The sequence below is a fragment of the Pollachius pollachius genome, assembly GCF_949987615.1.
Source record: "Pollachius pollachius genome assembly, chromosome: 2".
Taxonomy (NCBI): domain Eukaryota; kingdom Metazoa; phylum Chordata; class Actinopteri; order Gadiformes; family Gadidae; genus Pollachius; species Pollachius pollachius.
The window spans coordinates 35,959,944-35,980,347 of NC_136935.1; the positions used below are offsets into that span (position 1 = coordinate 35,959,944).

Below are 20,404 nucleotides of genomic sequence, written 5' to 3' on the forward strand. Positions count from 1 at the left end.
TGTGTATTTACCGATGTAAGTCGCTTTGGAAAAAAAACTTCTCTTAAATGCCCTAATTGTAATTGTAATTGTACATTGCAATGTGTCCCAATTACATGTTTTTACACTGGATGTTTTAAATACCAATTTCAACATATTTTCTTGAATATATAAAAAACATGATTCATACAAACAAGTTTAAATCGAAAAAAAAGACCTAACAAACTTGATTGATTTGGTCGTATCATACATCTTTTTGACCGCACCATTTCAAGGGAAACAGCACCTGTTAATCTGTTTTGTATTTTACAGTGCACCATAGTTCTTTGATTTGGACAGATCATAGATTGTACCCTAACCCTAACCTTTAGATGGCGACAAGCAATCCAGTGTGTAGTTACAGAGCTGCAGCACTGGCATGTTTACAACCGTGAAGCCAACCCACTCGATTGACATTTTCCACAAAACCTTTACTTCCCGTCATGACACACCCTTTCCCCAGAGGCTCTCTTCATTTCTCTCAGCAAGTGATCACATCCATTCGTCTTTGAGAGCACAAAAAGATACAACTAAACTAATACTACAGCTTTACATTCTTTGGACTTGGTTTCCGTGGCGCCCTGTGGAACAACGTCTCACCAGCGGCTCCTCGACGGGCCGGAGGGCCCCTATAGGACCTGAGCGGCCCCGGGGTGGTCCCGCATATTGCTGTCCTGCTCTCGTTGACCCCTCAAAGAAATCCCCACTCCCCGCTCACAGTTTACATCCTGAAGGATCTCTATTAATTCGTAGTCTGATGTGATTCGTTTCTGTGTCTTTTACTATTCTATAGGTCACCTGACTCGAAACCAGAAAAAAAAACAACAGAAATAAGTGCCCGTTTTCGTTGAACCTGTTCGTAGTGATGCTTTGCATTGCTTCGTTCACATCCATTCATCTGTTGCCATTGCTAGGAAGCTAAAACTGGTTACAGTGACTCGTATACCCACACATGTGGCTACTCTCTCTCTCTCACACACACACACACACACACACACACACACACACACGCACACAAATACACACAAACACATTCGGGTGGAGCGATGCCACACCCGGGCTAGTCCGTCCTCCAACACTCTAACCCTAAGAGGAAGTTTCTTGAATAAATTTGTATCTTTCTTTTTACTGCAACGCAAGAACTGATTGGCTATCGCTTGGGGGTGGGGGGAACCAACTGACCCCTCAGTTCCCCATTTGAGAAGGAGAAAAATGCTTTCCTTTACATCCCAGTTGAAAAAAACCCAGACAGCCTTTACCTAACCCAGTGCAGGGGCTCGTACAAAGCGACGGCCCCATGTCACACACTTCCAGTTGAAACAATGCCGTTAGCTGTAGCCTCAACATAAAGTCGTCTCCTTCAATGGGATTCTTTGGGTTAACATCTTTCCTTTCCCCCAATGAGGAGAACATCACCGCGACGACGCGGCGCCACCGGCGTGCCTACTACACCCCCTTCCCCAACGAGTGACGAGAGCAAGTAGACTAAAAGGACACCGAACAGCACAAACACCAACGAAAGCTCAGAGACACATTCACGCCGAATCACCCACACCAAAAACCACTCCCATGTTTTTAGCCCTCCTTCTCCCACCGTTTAACATTTCCCTGCTCCGATCCAAGGCCCCTCCGTTTTTGATATGGCTTACAACTTGTTTGTGAACGTGGGTCGTCAGGCCCGATGCCACTGGGGGTGGGATCAGAAAAAGGACCTGGGCCCTGGCCTGGCTAGCCGTCCCCCTGCTGTCGACAGAGAGCGGGCGTGTACTGCATGAGGTCCTGGCGGGGTCCTGGGGAGCGACAGGACGGGTCGAGGATGGCCCCAGAAGACCGGGGGTTTTTCCTGGCTGAACGCATCCCCACATAAGGGGCTCTGGGGGGGGAGGGGGGGGGGGTCAGGCCCTGTCCTCTCTTGTTCTCCACACTGAGGCAGAAGCTAACCTTTCACCATTCCTGAGAATACAAGTACCATCCACCGAACTCTACCAAAGCTTACTAAGTCAATTATTGTAAGACACCATGGGCTATCGGGCGGGCCCGCGCACACACACACACACACACACACACACACACACACACACGCACTCACGCACGCGCAAGAGCACACCAACAGGCACGCACAAACAGACCTATGTTCCTTGCAAGAACTCTTTTCTCAAAGATACCCCTAGCCACACACACACACACACACAGATACACACACATATGCACAGAGATTACAAAGAACCGGGTCTGGATAGTGATTTACTGTACACAACCACATTAAGTGCTATATAATCCGGGGGGGTTGAAGATATACTGCGTCTTGTATAGGGCTCTCTGACTTTCAAAAAATAATCCCTACTATATATACACACAAACAGACACACACACACACATACACACACACACACACACACACACACACACACACACACATTTAATTCTGGGTTATATTCTGATGGAAATATATATATACTCCTTTCAATAGTTATCCAAAAGAAGAAGAAAATAAATGTTAATTATGTTGTTATTGGCACTTGGGACCACTGAACACAGCGATCATCCTGCTTCGCATTGCCTTCAGCCGCAGCCCACTACCCTCTATAGTAACCGTGTAGTTAGGGTGGATTTAGGACACAAAGCGTGTGGAAAGGAGGGGGGGGGGAAAGGGGCGTGGCTATGGAGAACACAGCCCCGCCTCCGTCATTGACCACGACACACACTAAAAATAAAATAAAAAGTACAATTACTTTTTTTCCATAAAAACCGACCGATGAAAGCTTAGGTACATAGTTATTTCGTTCCATGCAATCATATAAAATACTACATTTCTTTTTTTTTTTTTTCCTGTTAGGCTATGGATATTATTTACAAAGATAAGTCTTCTTTATTATACAGTAAATCTGTACAGGTCCAACCGCGACCCAGCCTTTTAAAAACAGTCTTTCGTTACCATGGTGATGATGCGTTCTCTGTGTGTTCGTCAAGCTTTTCAGAGACCAGGGACCGTACTTCAGCCTTTTCCTCCCAGGGAACAGGGGGGGGGGAGGCATGTTCCGTCTCATCCAGCAGGGTTGCCATGGCAACACGTGTTCCTACTTTTCCTCCTTAACAGTTCATTTCTTTTCAGGCTGGGAAAAGAAAGTGAAAAGAAATGACGGCCCACTTGTGGGAAAAAAATGGAAGTTTGTTATACCTTGACCACGCCCCCTCCTCCCCTACATATTAGCTTTAGGTAGAGAGACAGAGAGAGAGAGAGAAGGGGGGGGGGGGGGCTTTCTGGCCTCACTACTGAGGCTGACCGTCAGTCCGGTGTGAGGAGGCCACCTTCTGCTGCTTCTGGGGCTGGACCTTCAGCTGCTGCTGGTGCCTCGGGTGGAGCGACTGGAGCTGCTGCTGATGCTGCTGTGGTGGTAGCTGCTGCTGCTGTTGTTGTTGTTGTTGTTGTTGTTGTTGTTGTTGTTGTGGTTGTTGTTGCTGTGGGGCCTGGGTGAAGGTGCCCTGCTGCTGCAGAGGGAACGCCGCCTGCAGGATGAGCTGGGTGGACTGGTTGCCGTGGAGAAGACGGGTTCCCTGGCGACGGAACGGTGATGGAATATGAGATTTGATGGGGGATTATCGAAAGGCTACAGATTATCAACAGAGTTTCACAATCTGCCCGGCGACATGGAGACACCGCAAGTGGGAGTGGCCTTCAGATGACTGATGGACAGATCAATACACCAGCCTACCCAGTGGACTGTAGCAAGTGGTTGGCTGATCCATCCATTTTACATCTGGGTGGACACTCCCCCATGTGATGTCACCATGTCGCAGGGCAGATTTAGAAACGGCTTGTAGCCGCTCATCAGACTTACACCTGGTGGTAGAATATTGGCCCCAAATGTACACGGCCGGCATCCCCATCCTCTTTAAAATGATCATTTGTGTAAAGGACACGATACAGACAAATAGCTACAATAAAAAAAAACATAACGGCACACAGACACACACAAACACAGACAAACAGACAGACAGAAACAAACACAGACAGACAGACAGACAGACAAAGACAGACACAGACAGACAGACAGACAAAGACAGACACAGACAGACACACAAACACATACAGACAGACAGACAGACACAGACAAACACACACAGACACACAATCACAGACAGACAAACACACACAGACACACACACAGACATACACAAAAACAACAGAGGGCGTAACAAACATCAGGATGATTCAGCAGTGTGTGCTGCCCCCTGTGGGTCACCTGGAGGAACTGCTGCTGCTGCTGCTGGCCCTGCTGACTCTGGGTCACCAGGGTGGTCTGGTTTTGGTTGTCCTGCTGGCCTTGGGAGGCCTGTGCGGGCTGAAGCGTGAGGGTCTGCGTCTGTCCAGCCTGCTGAGGGAAGGCAGAACTTACTAGATAAGGAACCAACGTGGACACACGCATACGCCACTGTACTTAGTGGGGGGAATGGAGAACGGACGCACTTTCTTCCAATTTCTCCTAGATTTATTGCAAAACTCTGAAGAGGGACATTCGATGAAGTGTGAAGAGGCTTTAAATCTACAAGCACTTCTCCTTAATGCACCGGAACCCAATCTTGATTTGACTCGTCGCCTTGCAGAGCAAAGTCTTTATAGTCGTCGTGACGCAAGGTTTGTTTGCGGACAGCTCCCCATGGCTATAACTTGTGGCTGTTCTCTCCCTCACCTGTTGTCCTCCGAAGGGGTTGTAGGCCGTGACCACCTGGCCCATAAACATGGAGGTCGGCACCATGACCGCGCCGCACGCCATGGGCGCCGTCACCAGCTTGGTGAGCAGTTGCTGGCCCGCGGGGAACCTGGACACGCCCCCGTAGCACGCAGCAGGGGGAGGAGTCACAACAGGGGGGCGGGGTCGAGGATAGGGGGAGGAGCAACACACGTTGTCAACAGGGGATTATTCAATCAATCAAGCCTTTCAATTTAAAGGGCAGAATCGCCACCGTGCAGCTTAGAGACATAGGAGAGCATACGATTTTACTCCTGTTTCTCAAAATGACATTGAAAATTTCAGCGACCGTAATAACATGGCATAGAATATGCCTATGAAGATCATATCAAGACATATTTCTGTGTAAAAATAATATCTATTTTGGGTTTACTGCCAGCAGCACTAAACCCAGCTTACATGCGATAACTGTCTTTTTCCATTGTTTAGTTATTCACTTTCTCAATCTAAGCGTGTCTGTGTGTGTGTGTATATATATATATATATATATATATATATATATATATATATATATGCATAAGTGCGTGCGTGTGCTGTGTATTCTTAATTTTCCTATTAGTACTTGTAAGAAGACCAACGTTTGATCAGAAACAGATGCCTGCAATGTATCACAGATAAAATCATAACACCAAAACCCAGACCCGGAAGTCCTAGAGAAGGGCCCCTGAGGGCAGGGTGGGCGCCACCCTACCGTATCTGGCGGTCCTGAGTGAAGGTGGTCACGGTGGTGCCCTGCTGGGGGTTGGTCTGGGGCAGGCTGGTGCTGATCTGCAGCAGGTTGGGCTGCCCCGGCTGGGAGATCATCATAGTGTTGTAGAGGGGAGTGGACACGGAGCCCTGTGGCTGGGCCTGGGTCTGGGGGGCATCGTCATCACTTCAGTGACCTCACTCCCTGCTGGGCCCCTGGCCCTCTCCAGAAAGAGGCCGAGGAGCCACCTCTCAATGGATATTTTTTGATATATCTTTACTGACATATGTATTCATATCTTTTTATACAAATTACAATACATGTTTTTCCGACATACTCGCGCACGTGCAGATGACATTTACACACATTCGCCAAAGTGGATGGAATATCCTGTGTTTTAAAGTCAAAACGTGTCTTAAGAGTACTATTTCGAAGACTTTTGCATATAATCCGCCTGGACTTCTTTGGACTATAGCAAGCAACAACACAGTCATATCGGTGGGTGGGGAATGTTTTTTAAGATATCTTCCGCTCTACGACTCTTTAACTTCTCAATATCCCTAGAAATACTAATACTTTAGGTATCTTTCCGAAGTCTAGGTCAAGTCCAAAGACATGAATACAAAGTCATAGTCAAGTCCAGTCTGTTTTCAAGGTTAGCCAAGCCTTGTGACTCGAGTCAAATCATGTGACTTGAGTCAAGCCATGTGACTCTTGTCAAGTCATGTGAGTCGAGTCCCCCAGCTCTGGTATTCACCCCCAAAAATGCCCCTCCCCCAACTGGGAGCACAATGTGTCATTCTCAGAGAATATTTTTAGTTATGGTGTCTTGATTTTCGGTGTGGTTTGTCTCAACATGCATATCATTCCCTGCAGGGGAATCACAAGACCTCCTGAAGGGGACATGAGGAGCGCATGCTAACTGCACACAGTGAGCATGTGCGAAGTAGTGCCTCACATTGCTGTGTGTGTGTGTGTGTGTGTGTGTGTGTGTGCGTGTACCTGTGCGAGGGTGTTGGTGTGCTGTTGTAAGGTTTGCTGGGTGGGCTGGGGAGGTGGCTGAAGGGTGATCTGCTGACTCCCTGTGTGCGTGGCGCTCTGCTGGATCTGCTGGATCTGATTGGTCAGCGTGGTGGTCTGCTGGACCGAGCCCACCTGAGGCAGCTGGACGTTCATGGAGGCCCCCTGTGGCGGCTGCAGGAACATCTGGGGCCAGGGAGTCAGACCCTCTCAGCAGGCGGCACACACACACGCATACTATTATTCCCGGCACTTAAACCGGAAACCCCTGTGTGGCCACAGTGGTGGCGGCGGTGACAGAGAGGCAGGGGCAGGTACCTGTACAGCCGGGCCCTGGACCCTCTGCAGCTGCTCCTGGATGTGGCGCAGCTCCTCCTGCTGCCTCTGGATGTTGGCCTGGATCAGCCTGGTCCTCTGCTCCAGCTGCTCCTTCAGGTGCTGCATGGCGCTCACCTGGGGGGGGCGGGACTCCGGCACGTTACAGGGTGGCCGGCCCTCTTGGTTGGAGCCGGCCCCTATCTACTCGGGGAACAACTCCTTGACAATATCATCGGGGCTGTCGGCTCGGACCGGATGTTTCCAGTAGGAACATTTTCCAAAAATCGAGCTTACCGAGGCTGGTTCCTGGCAATTGCCTAGCCTTGCTTTAAAGGTTGTGTAATATACACACATATAGTCAAGGTCACACGTCATGTCCCACCTGTACCGTCTGGAGTTGCTGGGGTTGTTGTTGTTGTTGTTGCTGCTGCAGTTGCTGTTGTTGTTGCTGCTGCTGTAGTTGTTGTGTTTGCTGCTGTTGTTGTTGCTGCTGCTGCTGTTGCTGCTGCTGTTGTTGTTGTTGTTGCTGCTGTTGTTGTTGTTGATTGATCATGGCTGGAGTGACACTCTGACTCGTGGTCTGAGAGCTCATGGACTACGAACAAGAACAACAACAAAAGCTGTTAGAAACCGCTCCCGGGCCTTTTGGAGAGCCCATTACCAACCATTACATTGTTTACATTTTTGTGGAAATTATTTATACTACAGGTGAATAAACAACATCCAACCACGTGAAATACACGGGTCAAATAATCGCTCTGATCACAAATATCGACATATTAATAGTAACGATACAATTGCGATCATTGGGATCGGTGTCTTCCTGACTGGCTGTCACCTGGCTGCTGATGGAGGACCGCCGCTGCGACGCCACCTCCATGGTGGAGGCCAACGACTGCCGGGGGGGCGTGGCCGTGTCCATGGGCAGCTTGGAGGCCGTGGCTGGGGAGGCGGGAGACACCGGGACGCAATCATGAGAGCCCGCCCCCGCACACACACTGAGGCCCCGTCCTGCAGTACGGACCCTCGTGTGGGCGCCAGGTCACCCCCTGCCCTGCACTAGAGCCATGGGTCGTCTGTGTGTTGGAGACCCTGGCTGCTACGTGTGTGTGTGTCTGTGTGTGTGTGTGTGACTTTATATTGCGTGGGTATGTGTGTGTTTGGTGGTACGTGTGTGTGTGTGTGTTATGGTGTATTGTGTGTGTGTGGGTGGTATAGAAATAGAGTGGGATATTGCGTGTTTGTGTGTTTGTTTGTGTGTGTGAGAGAGAGAAAGACAAAGGTTTTGTAGTGTGTGTGTGTGTGTGTGTGCATAATTACAAGTGCATGTGTTGTCGGAGATGTGGGAGGAGGACTTGTGCGAGCTGCGGGAGGACTCGGAGTGCGTCTGGCTGGGCTCAAAGCGCTCCAACGCCTCCTTCAGGCTGGAAGTATTCAGCTGGGACTCAGACTCAGAGTCCTGGCTCTGAACAGACACACACACGCACACGCACGCACACACACACACACACACACACACAAGCTCGCACGCACGCACGCACGCACACACACACGCACACACACACAAAAACAGATACATTCAGACACATACACACAAGCGCGCACACGCACACACACACACACACACACACACAGACACACGAAGACACACACAAATGCACAGACCGACAGACACACACACAAAGGGAATTTAGCAACAGAGAAGATCTCTGAAAGGGATATATAGATATAGTATATATATTTAGTGTACAACTAGACTAATATTACCAAGTATTAGTTAAATAATAAGTAGTAAAGTTTCAATTGAGAATAACCTTAAAAGGCCTAACGCACGTATTACTACAAACGGATGGAGCGATGCTGGGACATGACAGTACGTATGATCACATGTTCAGTTCTAATGGTCACATATGTTCAGCCCTGTTGACTGATTAGGTGGACCTAAAATCGTGAGGTCACCACTGCGCACATTGGAAGCACTATGGATGTATGTATCATCGTTAGCGTCCAGGACAGAGGAAACTCTCAGTCCATGCCGATACAGTCTTTGCCAGACTTCCTGATCGATGTCTGGGTGATGCTGCGATGCTGCTGATTGGCTCAGAGAACATCTGTTTTATCAGAACTCCCCTCCCATGAGCAGCTGACGACCTTCATCTGCGTTCCAGGCTGTGGATATTAAATAAACTCCCTAATATCAAGAAGGAGACAGTGTCTAGACGGCCTGTTGCAAACATAGCTTGCTGTCTCCAACTGGCTTCTCTCCACTGTTTTATGGCGGTCTTTGTCACAATCCATAAAACACACAACGAACGCTCATAAACTTTCTGACTGGTTTTCCTTGTCATCTTGCCATCTTGTCCCAATGCGAGGCTTACACAGAGCTTGAGGATCACCGAGGGGATATCCCCAACTCAGTCAGGTATTTACATTGATTATATTTTGGGTGAGACAACATGAAAAGACACTTTGGATTCATCTAATGAGGCAACAAATGACCCCACGTGATCCCAAATCAACTCTGTCCAGGAAACCCTCTGGATCCGTCCAGGGTTTCTACATCAAGTGCAGGACTGCTCGTATTGAAAGGTGTGGGTGTTTGAGAGGAGGCAGTGAATGCATGGGTCACCTTGTCAGCAGTGACCTCTGGAGGAGACTCCACGATCCCCAGCTCCCTGCGCTGCTCGGCCCGCACCTCAGCATAGCTGGAGACAGACACACACACACACACACACACACATACAGACACACACATACACACACACACACACACACACACACACACACACACACAGATGGATGGACGGACACACACACACACACACACACACACACACACACACACACACAGATGGACAGACAGACACACAGACGGATTGACAGACCCACAGACAAACACACACACAGACAAACACACACACACACAGACACACAGATGGCCAGACACATAGACACACGGAAGGACACACAAACAAACAGAAAAGCAAATGAGATGCAGGGTTCATGGGACATTTGAAGTCCTCGCATCAGTCGTCTAGAAAAGCCAGCTAGCAAGATTATAGATTAAAAAATAAAAGGGACACAAGGGGATTGCGGAATCAATTAGATAAATTACTTACTCAATTGAGTCAAACGAGGATGACCTTTTCGTAAAATAATCGGACTGTACCGATCAACATTGTTGTTTCTTATGGATATTGCAATATTGTCACAGTCACAGTGAATTTTTATTCATTGTAAAAATGGGTGTTTCCATGAAGATAAGAAAAGAAAATAGGGGAGACGCATTTGAGGGTCTATACCTGACAACCGTATGTGTGCAGACTATAAACTCTGGCCTGGAGTTCCACTGGTGATAGGTGATGTAGTAGTGGGTCTGGAGCCAGATCCACTGCTGACCTTTGGTCAGGAAGCGGTAGTAACACGACTTCCCTTTGCCATACTGCATCACTGCATAGGGGCCAGATAGTCAGGGAGGAGGACTTAGGAAGGTTCACAGAGAGGGCGACTTGAACCAGAAGTGGGGGAATGTACCCTTATGAGCATGCTTGGTCCACACCAGAATTCATTCATTCAAATGTTGTCAATAATTCAAAGTACTTCAGTCCATCACTCATATATTTATACAACTTATATAAAAAGTAATTCGATAGAAAATGAAGATCATTCCTGACTGACGAAAGTGTTTATAAAACACCAGGACCTTTCGCAGAATCAAAAATAATTCCTAGCATAGATGAATTGCTCCAATTACAGACTACAAAAGCATAATGAATCTATAGGCAGGTATTCCATTTTAAAGGAAAGATATTATGAACAAATGAAAGTAAGCTTTTTGAGCATTTGAAAAACATGGAAGCAAGCAATCAAATTCCATTTTCAAAAGTTTATGAACCAACCATGGCTTTTAAACCATTACTTAAATGACACCGTCCCAGTACCTTGGCTTCAACAGAGCTACAGTAGCCTAATGGGAATTGCAGGCTCTTTTGTTAAAGTGCTTATTAACTGCCACTATACGCATGCTGTTTGCAGCTGGTCGGTATGAGCCTCATTGCCTAGTAGTCCCTTCAGTTCTCAGAACCTCATTAGTAGTGGACCTAAGGCACTTATTTCTCTAGTAAAACAAACATAAATGTGCTCCTCTGATCTGCGTCACTTGTTGACAATTTGTCAGACTTTAGCTGCAGCTGCTTTCACAAATGTAGGAAAAGGCGAAGTATGGCTTGTTTCCCTTTTCAATCCACGTGCAGCCATTGGCATAAATAAAATGTCTTTGGGGAGAGGCAGATTTTGCAGGCCAAGAAATGAAGCTTCCTACAACAAACACCAACAGCCCATCACTGCTAAGACATGAATATAACTCAAGGTTTGGTTGGCGTGCCACCTGAGGCAAGATAGCGCGCAGACACTCAAGTGGAGCCAGGGAAAGAAGAGGATTTCTGAGCATCAGTATGAGTCAGAGCAGAAGGTGTAGTATTAATGGCACGGCAGGTGTGGACGGAGAAGGACTGCAGTGGGCTAGCGCAACAGTCCAACACTGCGCTATCAGACTGGGCCATCTGTGATTTCTAAAGCAGCCACCCATAGCGCAAAAATAATTTGGCTTCACAAGGCCGATACAGAGCGAGCTGATACAGGAGAACATTTGTTAATGAATACAAGGCCATTGTAAGGCGGTGTGTATGCAACACTCACAGTGCTCGTGGCATTTCGCCAGTATCTCCAGGTCGTCCACGTGATAATAGTCATACCCCGATGTTCCCAAAACCTCGAAAGGCAGGTAGCCTATGATGGGTGGAGCCCTGGCGAGGAGAAATCACATGATCAACATCAACTGATGGACCCATAACGAGTGTACTCCTGGATAATTTGTCATGACACATTTGATATTAGTTCTGTTCTTCTATTTATATTTAACAAACCACAAAAAATAATATATCTTAAAGACAAAGCAAACACACATGTTGTCACTATTTTGTGTGCTATTGTGTTACGATTTGACATTGTATATTTGTATGTATTGCATGAGACAGAATCAATGGGGGTTGAGTGGAGTTTACCTGTGGTCCAAGAAAAGGAACTTCCACTCTAGACTGTGCCTGGATGTGAACTCTTCGTTAGGCTCCTCCACCGTGCACATCTCCTACGAGAACACATAGACCATGAGGAACCAGCAGAACACATAGACAATGAGGAACCAGCAGAACATAGAGACACTTGAGGAAACAGCCAAACACAGAGAAACACAAGAAACCAGCAGAACAGCTGAACTACGAATGCATCATCCAATCAGTGTGAGGAGACTACATACTACGTTGTGGAACCTTTGGGTCATTGGGCAAAGCGAAACAATAAGCTATGATCGTTTCACCTTGGGCAGAGCCTGAGATTAGCACCCTTACAGCAAGTATCTAATCTCCCAACAACTGTAAAGCGTTGTGTTTGTGTCTGTGTGTGTGTTTTTGGAGGCTGTGTGCTTGCATGCTCTGGTGTGTGGGTCTGTGGGTCTGTGTTCTTGCGTGCATGTGTGTACCTTAATAAACTGAGGCTTAGCCAGTCGCACAGTGGCTACGAAGCAGACCTGGTCATCAAAGGCAGGCTGTAGCGATCTCTGCAGCACCCCCGCCAGACCGTTTCTTGTCATGTTGGGCACTGCACAACAAACGGGGGACGACATAGAGGCTTGGCACACTTCAGATTGATAACACCCCGTCCCTCGCTGCTTCGGAGAAGAGGATCCAAAAACGTTGACACAGATCGGTCGACTTTTTGTATTTTTGTCTTGAATGTGTTATGTATGGGATAATGTATAGAACGCCGGTCATTATCGGGAAACTAAGCTTATTTTCGATAATGACCGGCGACATTCGATACATTATCCCGCTTATTACACGGCTACTTGCCAAAACGAAAACGTAGCTTCACACAGTGTGTCTTTTTACTATTTATTTGTTATCCGCATTTGTAGCATTGATCAGCAGAGAAATAGTCCGCCAAAGACGTTGAACTCGCTTAGAAACCGAGTACGCTGGGGTTGATTACCGGACTACTTGCGGAGTGTTACAAAAGACGGCAAAAAAAACCCACTTTCCTTGACAATGGTCATTATTTGCTTAGCAACGGTGAATAATCCAAAGTTGTGAAGACCCATGCAAGTGAACAGAGTGTTCCACAGCATTGAGAAGAGCTGTGTAATAAGCAATTCATATGGTGATGGCTTCATGTTTTTTTTTTTTTTTTGCTTTCACAGACCATCATCAACTACTCACATCTGGTCGACGTGCTGAAATTTTCAGTGAACCTTAATTTTTTTTTTTCATAAACATGGTAATGTCTTATTTAATCGGCAAAATAGCAATTAATGCCATTATATCACTGTTACTCAAATATGGCCATTATTGAGAGAAAACCAGAGTAAAGTCCTATGTTATTGCCCGTCTCTGACAACGCCTTGGTGAGCGTTGCACTGTGCTCCGAGTGCAGTGCCACCAGGAAAGGACACCAGCGGCGAGGTGTGTGTGGATGTGTGAAGCTCTGTCTTGGCAGCGCTTCTGTGATGTTGATGGCCGCGTCTGTGATAGGATAAGCTTCAACAGTCACTTATAGGTTAACACCACGGTGTGTGTGTGTGTGTGTGTGTGTGTGTGTGTGTGTGTGTGTGTGTGTGTGTGTGTGTGTGTGTGTGTGTGTGTGTGTGTGTGTGTGTGTGTGTGTGTGTGTGTGTGTGTGTGTGTGGCAACACTCATACACAACGATGGTACTAACTTAAAAGAAATATCACAATGTTTGTGTGGGTCGTAACTACGGGAATTACAAGCCCCGTCCTTCCTAGATCACGCAGCCCAAAACACTTGTTTTTCTTTAAATGTCAGAGTCCGAATTCAAGCTGAAACAGGGGGTTAACTTACACTTGAAAATGCAATCAGGTAAGTGTACCATTGTTTAGGGATTTGAAGTTTCCGATGAACTTGACGTTTTCATAGACAGGGGGCTCCTTCGGGTCAATGGCTCCTCGCAGCATGTGACAACAGAACTCTAGCTGGTTCTTAGCTGGGGAGAACACAAAGCCGAAAAACCACACTCATAAACAGCAGTAACATACATAACAGCAGTGCCTTTAAAACAGCCTACTTTCAAACTTCAAAAGCAATTAATAGATTTATGAATAATAAACAGGTTTTAAAAACCAGAATGGTCTGACTCTGACCAGGAAAAGAGCCAACCAGAGCAGTTATGTTAGTAATGTTGTGTTTCATTCATAACCTGAGGGAAGTTATTTTAAATCCTGGGTTTCAGGAATACAACCCAAAGCCTTCTGCATTGAGGTGACAGGATCTACAGCTTTCCTCCAATCCCTGGCGTCTCCACTCCAACATGCAAACGCGTGAGTAAAGGAGCTTTCCAGTGTAGTGAGCTACTGACTCTTGAGGTAATCGGAGCCATGGCTCTCAGGGTCCGCGGCGTGCGTCGACAGAGCTTTGTAGACATCAGAGTGCTCTCCCAGCGGCAGGAAGTTTAACAGGTTCTGGTCCATCAGGTCCGCCTGCCGGACATCACGCACACAACCACACACACACACACACGCACGCACACACACACACGCACACACACAAACACACGCACTCAAATTGTAGTCCGGATGAGAGGTAAACAAACCAAAAGGTCACCAGACTTGAACAAACATTGTTTGAGCGGCTATTTGAGACCGACCGGTAGGTGCTCCAGCAGTGAGGTCACGCTCTCGGAGACGTAGATGATGTTTCCATCAGTCATTATTGCTATGAAGAAGCCATCCAGTGCCTGGTAAACAAAACAGGAGCCGTTTTTTAAATCGATACAGCACAAAGGAGAACCACAAACAGCGATGATCTTTAAACAACCTATTTTAAAATTACAATTAGACAATTGTTTTTTTTCCTTCATTTCATTAACTAATTACATCGTAATCCAATGATGAGATGCCTAGGAGTGAATTACAGCAACAAGGATGTGAACATAAACAGAGAATAAGCAGTCATTTCATGTCTGACCTCCAGCATGAGTTGGGTGAATTCCTCGTTGCTAAGAAACGCAGGCTTCCAGTCCTGTCTGATCTCACTGGACTCCGACTGGGCTGTGATCTCTGATGGAAAACAGCAGGTGCTAATTAGTTTGAGGTATTTCCACTGGGGCAGCATGATATGGGAGAATGTATTAACTTAATTACAATGTATGCCTTTTGCTCAATATCCAAATGTAAAATGTTGTATAGAGCTGTACTATATTATACAATATTGGCATGTATGTGGTACAATCACAACATTTAAATAATTTCCAAACCAGGTCTAGAAGTACTTATATATAACCTGTGTATAACTAAATGAATGCATTCATTTTGTCTAAATATAATGTCAAAGAGAGACGATAAACACCAATAAGCAATTATCATTTATCTTCTGTAATTTAATACCTTGTATTCCTGCCTTGAAAAATGTCCAATAGATATTCAGCAATATCTTTTATAATCCAATATAAGAGACTTTATGAACCAAAACAACCGAACAGGGTTTAATTATTTTGTCATTACAAAACTCCTTAAAACACCATGTAGACCAAATAGGTTAAACAAGAGCTTAAGAAAATAATACATGGGCCATGCTATTAAAACAGCCATGGTGATTAAACTGTAAACCCTCCATAAAACGCTCCATAAAACCGAATCAAAGCCACGACCATAGCTGCGTTGACCAGACGTCCACAAACAAGCGACCCATTGGCTCATCGAGCAGTACGCAGCGAGCCGATGAACCGGCTCAGAGACGGCATCTCGACTGAAAACAGGAAATGACACGAGGGGGAGGGACGAATGCGGGTGCCTACCCTTGTGTTTACAAAGGAAGTCTATGCTTTTCTGCAGGATGGTGGACTTGTCCATCTTCCTGGTGTTGCCAGGCAGCATGGTGCCGAGTTCCTTGATGAGGACATTGAACTGATCTCTCCGCTTCTTCTCCGACTTGTTCCGGGACACACTGCAACGTGAAACACAACCACGTGATGAGGACGACCCCAGGCTAGCTGCAGGGGGCGTGGGTTGCTATGTCGACTAGGGTTCATGTAAAACGCACGGGCAAGAAGAATACTCAACAAGGCATTTTGCCTACTTGAATGAAGTAGGCAAAATGCCTGACTCATTTTTATCAATTTTCTTCAAATTATCATATAAAAATAACAAAACATTAAACCTTAAATTATGAATATTTTTGAATTAAGGATGAGAACTAGATGACTTTGCTGGGTTGGCATACCGCAAGCATGCAGCTTGTGTGAGGGAGCTTGTGTCTGCATGCTCGAACGGGAAAGGACATGACCTCCTTACCGTTTTGCTTTGTCCTTCTCATCTTCTTCCATCAACCCATCAAAGATGCTACAATCATCCCTAAAGAGGGAGACACAAACAGACAGGTGCTGAGTATCTACTTCCTTAACTGAGGCTCTTCCAGTAGCATAGGAACACATGTGAGTGTAATTACATTACCAGAAGATTGGTAAGCAGACATGCATCGTTAATAACAGCCAATGGTGGGTCATGGCTACAAAAGGCTATTCCTACATGCTATAGGCTTGAGGATGAATTTTGGTCGAAACCAAAGAAATAAAGAAATAAAAATGAAACAGTGAAGGAATGGTGGTGCGCTAGCTGCAGGTGGCGGAGCATACCCGATGCTAGATGTCATTGTGGCTGTTATTCAGAGTTGACGCTGCAGTGATTGGCTCTTTAGTCGTGAGGTAGGCATTTGGAAGAGCACCTGGGGGAAAGCAGACACACTGTCAGACTTTTGATTATGTGGCCCCTGTTTGTAGTGGTATCATTTTATTTTCTTTGAGTGTCTGGATCTGACACACATTTTGGTGGAGGGCTACGATATGGGTCAATAAAACAAAATGTGTATAGAGATGTACAATTGTAAAATAAAACATATTCTACAGAGGATAATGTAAAGTACCCTCTGAATGTATATTATATTCTATAGCACGTAGAAGTCTGAAAAATATAATCGGTTACATTCTGAACATACAAACTAACAATTGGACCATGTTAAATTGTACTTCCTTCCCAAAACGATAGTGTAACCTACAAAATATGTGACGCGCAGTTGAACCGAATGGTGACAGTGTGATGCTCCAACCCAATGATCCCTTAGAGCCAGTAGTAGTAGTTTCTCACCCCCACTGCAGTCTGTGCGAAGGGCCAGTTACAGAGGTACTTTTCTTGATGGTGAAAGAACAGGGGTCAAAGCAGACTCTTTCATCCAGGATGACTCTAAAGTCATTGGGGGTGTGACATGGTGCCGGCCCCCGGGCAGGACATGACTGCCCGGCCAATCTGACTGAAGGAAAAGAGTAGCGGGCCACACAGGGTAAATGGGTCAGAAACTGTAGGATGCCTTACAATGAGAATCACAAGTTATAAAACAACATCAAAATGAGCACTTTAGAACCATACAAATAATCGTAAGACAGTTAGATGTAGAGTTGACTTAATGAAAAAGTTAAAAAAATAAAAGGTTGTAAAAGTCAATGACTCTACCCAGAAGGGACTTAATTGATAAAAATGTATTCAAATCAACTGGTAAAGGCCAGTAGGTTGATTAGAAGCCAGAAATTATTCACTCAGCATCATTTAATACTTGAAAACACCTTTGACCCACTTTTTTTCCATTGACCTATATATTGTTTTTTTTGTAATGACATGATGTGTCAGCTTGGTAGGACTCCCTGGTAGGACTTCCTGGGTCAGTTGGCATCTTTTCAATTATAGAGACGTCTCTTTAACTTACAAGTGTGTATCCTGACAACAGAGTGTCACACCTTTGAAGCACAATATACGAACTCAGTGACACACGTCAGAGCTCAGCGCGTTGTGTTCACTAGCATTACCTGACAACGTCTGTGATTGTGTTATAACAGATATCATGATCAAATGCCATTTGGGTAATCTAGGGCGTCATTTAGTTATTTATACCGTGTTCCCTGTCATTGAACCAGATTAACTCAAACCGGCTCTGATTGTGGTGCGATTATTGGTGGTTTGTACTATCGCGTGGTAGAGCGACAGTATCCACGCACATCCAAAACACACACAGATACGCACAGGAGGACAGTGTGGCCAGTTTGATCCACAGGTGTTCGTTATACAACCAAACAGTACGGACCGTGACGCTAGCTAGCGAGCTAACTGAGCCCGGACCGAAACGGTCCAGGTAACAGTTAACTCACATGTATAAATAAACGACTGGCTCCGTTCCCACTCCACGGGAGGCATAAATATGATTTACGACGTAATGGTTAACCTATTACTGACGAAACGTGAGGATATGGTTCACTATCCGCAAGCTGGCCGGGAGCCTCTCAAGCTGTCACGCAAGCCGCTGACATTGGCCGCAAATAATCTTCCAAATGTAACGCTGGCCAGTGGTCCCCTCGAGAAAACGTGACAAAACATCCTGCCATAGACGGATCATAGCGAACACCGCACGAACAATCCATGTTTCTCGCCGTCAAATGTCGAAAAGAAGCGTTAGTCACAACCTTTTTCGCGGCAGATGTACACACACCGCCGCACACACACATTCACAGAGGCAGGTATTCACACGCTCGGCCGCCCGTGCGCAGGGACTCTCTGAATGTGGGTCACTGGGCCCTGCTCTCCTCCAGCGTGCGGAAACAGTCCCGAAGCCTCCTCTGCAGTCCGATCGCTTCCGCACGCTAAAAAAACTATTTACTTGCCATAACCGCGCTGCCGTTTCAAAATAAAAACACGTCGTTGACATTGGGTGTATTTTAAAGCTCTTACAAGCTCTTACCTTCCCGGATAATCGATTGCAGGCTCCGTGTTTTGCTTATTTAAACGTTGCATCGGGGGGCAGGACTTCGGGTTGGGAAGAAAAACAAGAGGCCTACTTCATATTACGATGTACAGTCATGCGCAATAGCGACAGTAGGGCGCACTATTTTGCAAGTACAGTAGTTGCTTTATTATCTTAATAAATCAAAATATCCATTTGGCATTTGCGGCTCCGCGCTGATTTCAATTGCCAATATTGTTTTTCACATTCTGGCATTTTGATAAAAAATGTTTGACCGCAAACAACCATTTACAAAACGTAATACTTATAAGCCGTTGACTCGGTATACTTAAATAGTTATATACATATTATGATATAAATGTGTTGAAATATTTACAATACACATATAATTCACGTAGAAATAAACGTTCATGATTCATTTTACCCTGCATATACAGAGGATCAAGCCGTACATTATATTGTTTCCTTCCTAGGAATCGAAAACGTTACGTTATAGATCGTCTAAACCAATGCTGCATTAATTTATACCCTCTGACGATTAACATTCCCAAGCTGGCATTTGACTGTCAGTTTCAGATTGTCACGTTCAGCCAGTCCCAGGGTTGCCTATGCAAGAGGGTTTCCCTCTTTAATCATCGTCCAATCAAAGCGGCTACAGCCCGTGACGTTTTTGCTTTAACGTGTCGAGGTCCCCCCTGGATAATATTACCATAGAGAGGATCTGTAGTGTTAAACCTGCGCCATTTTCTCCTCACGACATAACCCGTTCTTTTCTTTTTCCTTTTTTGTGATGAATGGACGTTTGTTTAGATTTTCCGTTTGGAAAGCTTGTATGCGTGTTATTGGAGACTTTTGGCCATGGATGCTTTTTTTCAATTATCCTGTTTGTATGTATTTATATGTTGCTTTTAAAAAGCCAAACTAGATCACTTTTCTTGTCTGGTCGATTTGAATGTCACACAAACACAACCTGTAAAGCACATTGTATTTATTAGACATTATAAATTATATTTATGTTGAAGGCCATAATAGGCCCATAGGTCTTCATGGTCACTACATTAGATGTAATACACACTGTTTACAACTCCAATGGTAAAAATCATCAAGAGTCACTTTCATTGAGGGGTTTTGAGTAAGTTTCAGTGTGGTGACTGAGTTGATGACACCTACTGTAAATCTCCACTGTCCTGGCGGAGAAACTCAGGAGAAAGCATGCGCAGCAGATCTGAGGACAAGCACAAAGACAACAGGAGACTTTCATATTAAACATATTATTTGTGTGTGTGTGTGTGTGTGTGTGTGTGTGTGTGTGTGTGTGTGTGTGTGTGTGTGTGTGCGAGCATGTGTGTTTGAGTGTGAGTGTGGTTTGCATGTGTGTGCATGTGCGTGTGTGCATGCATGCCGGTGTGTGTGTGTGGGCCTGTATATATATGTGTCTCGTGATGCCTGTACACGTGTTTGTATGTATGTGTGTGTGTGTGTGTGCGTGAATGTCTGGGTGTTTGGGTTTGTGTGTGTGTCTCTCTATATGTGCACATTAATGCGTGCCGGCGCAATTGCTCCAGATGCCCCACTTTCTAACTCTCTCTGGTACACCTGGACCCCCACACTGTAGTGCTCCTGTCAGCTGGCCCCCAGTCGCCCAGACATGTCTATAAAAACAGTGGGCAGTTGGCTCTCTGGGTAGTAAGGAACACATTAAGTGGAACGAATCCTGAGGAACCTCATCTCTGGCTGCTGGACTGCCAAACGGGAAAGAT

At 45.9% G+C, this 20,404-nt stretch overlaps 1 protein-coding gene across 4 annotated transcripts; it reads right to left on the reverse strand.

Moving 5' to 3' along the window:
• Nucleotides 1–897: 897 nt before the first annotated feature.
• Nucleotides 898–18,744, reverse strand: LOC307070673 (circadian locomoter output cycles protein kaput-like). Of its 4 annotated transcripts, none has more exons than XM_079729256.1 (23): nucleotides 18,642–18,744; nucleotides 17,003–17,165; nucleotides 16,495–16,583; nucleotides 16,154–16,213; nucleotides 15,658–15,806; nucleotides 14,829–14,920; nucleotides 14,509–14,598; nucleotides 14,221–14,341; nucleotides 13,735–13,848; nucleotides 12,332–12,450; nucleotides 11,859–11,941; nucleotides 11,494–11,600; nucleotides 10,098–10,245; nucleotides 9,425–9,500; nucleotides 8,116–8,260; nucleotides 7,634–7,737; nucleotides 7,178–7,390; nucleotides 6,796–6,930; nucleotides 6,460–6,663; nucleotides 5,461–5,624; nucleotides 4,710–4,839; nucleotides 4,263–4,391; nucleotides 898–3,573 (listed from the first exon to the last, which is right to left on the reverse strand). In XM_079729256.1, the coding sequence occupies exons 3-23, from the start codon at nucleotides 16,509–16,511 to the stop codon at nucleotides 3,289–3,291; spliced, it is 2,685 nt and encodes an 894-aa protein (XP_079585382.1). In that variant the 5' UTR covers nucleotides 16,512–16,583; nucleotides 17,003–17,165; nucleotides 18,642–18,744; the 3' UTR covers nucleotides 898–3,288. The 4 variants fall into 4 exon arrangements, with proteins under 4 accessions (XP_079585382.1, XP_079585379.1, XP_079585380.1 ...); XM_079729253.1 differs by having other exon boundaries at nucleotides 4,263–4,394; XM_079729254.1 differs by having other exon boundaries at nucleotides 4,263–4,394; nucleotides 18,632–18,677.
• Nucleotides 18,745–20,404: the final 1,660 nt, after the last annotated feature.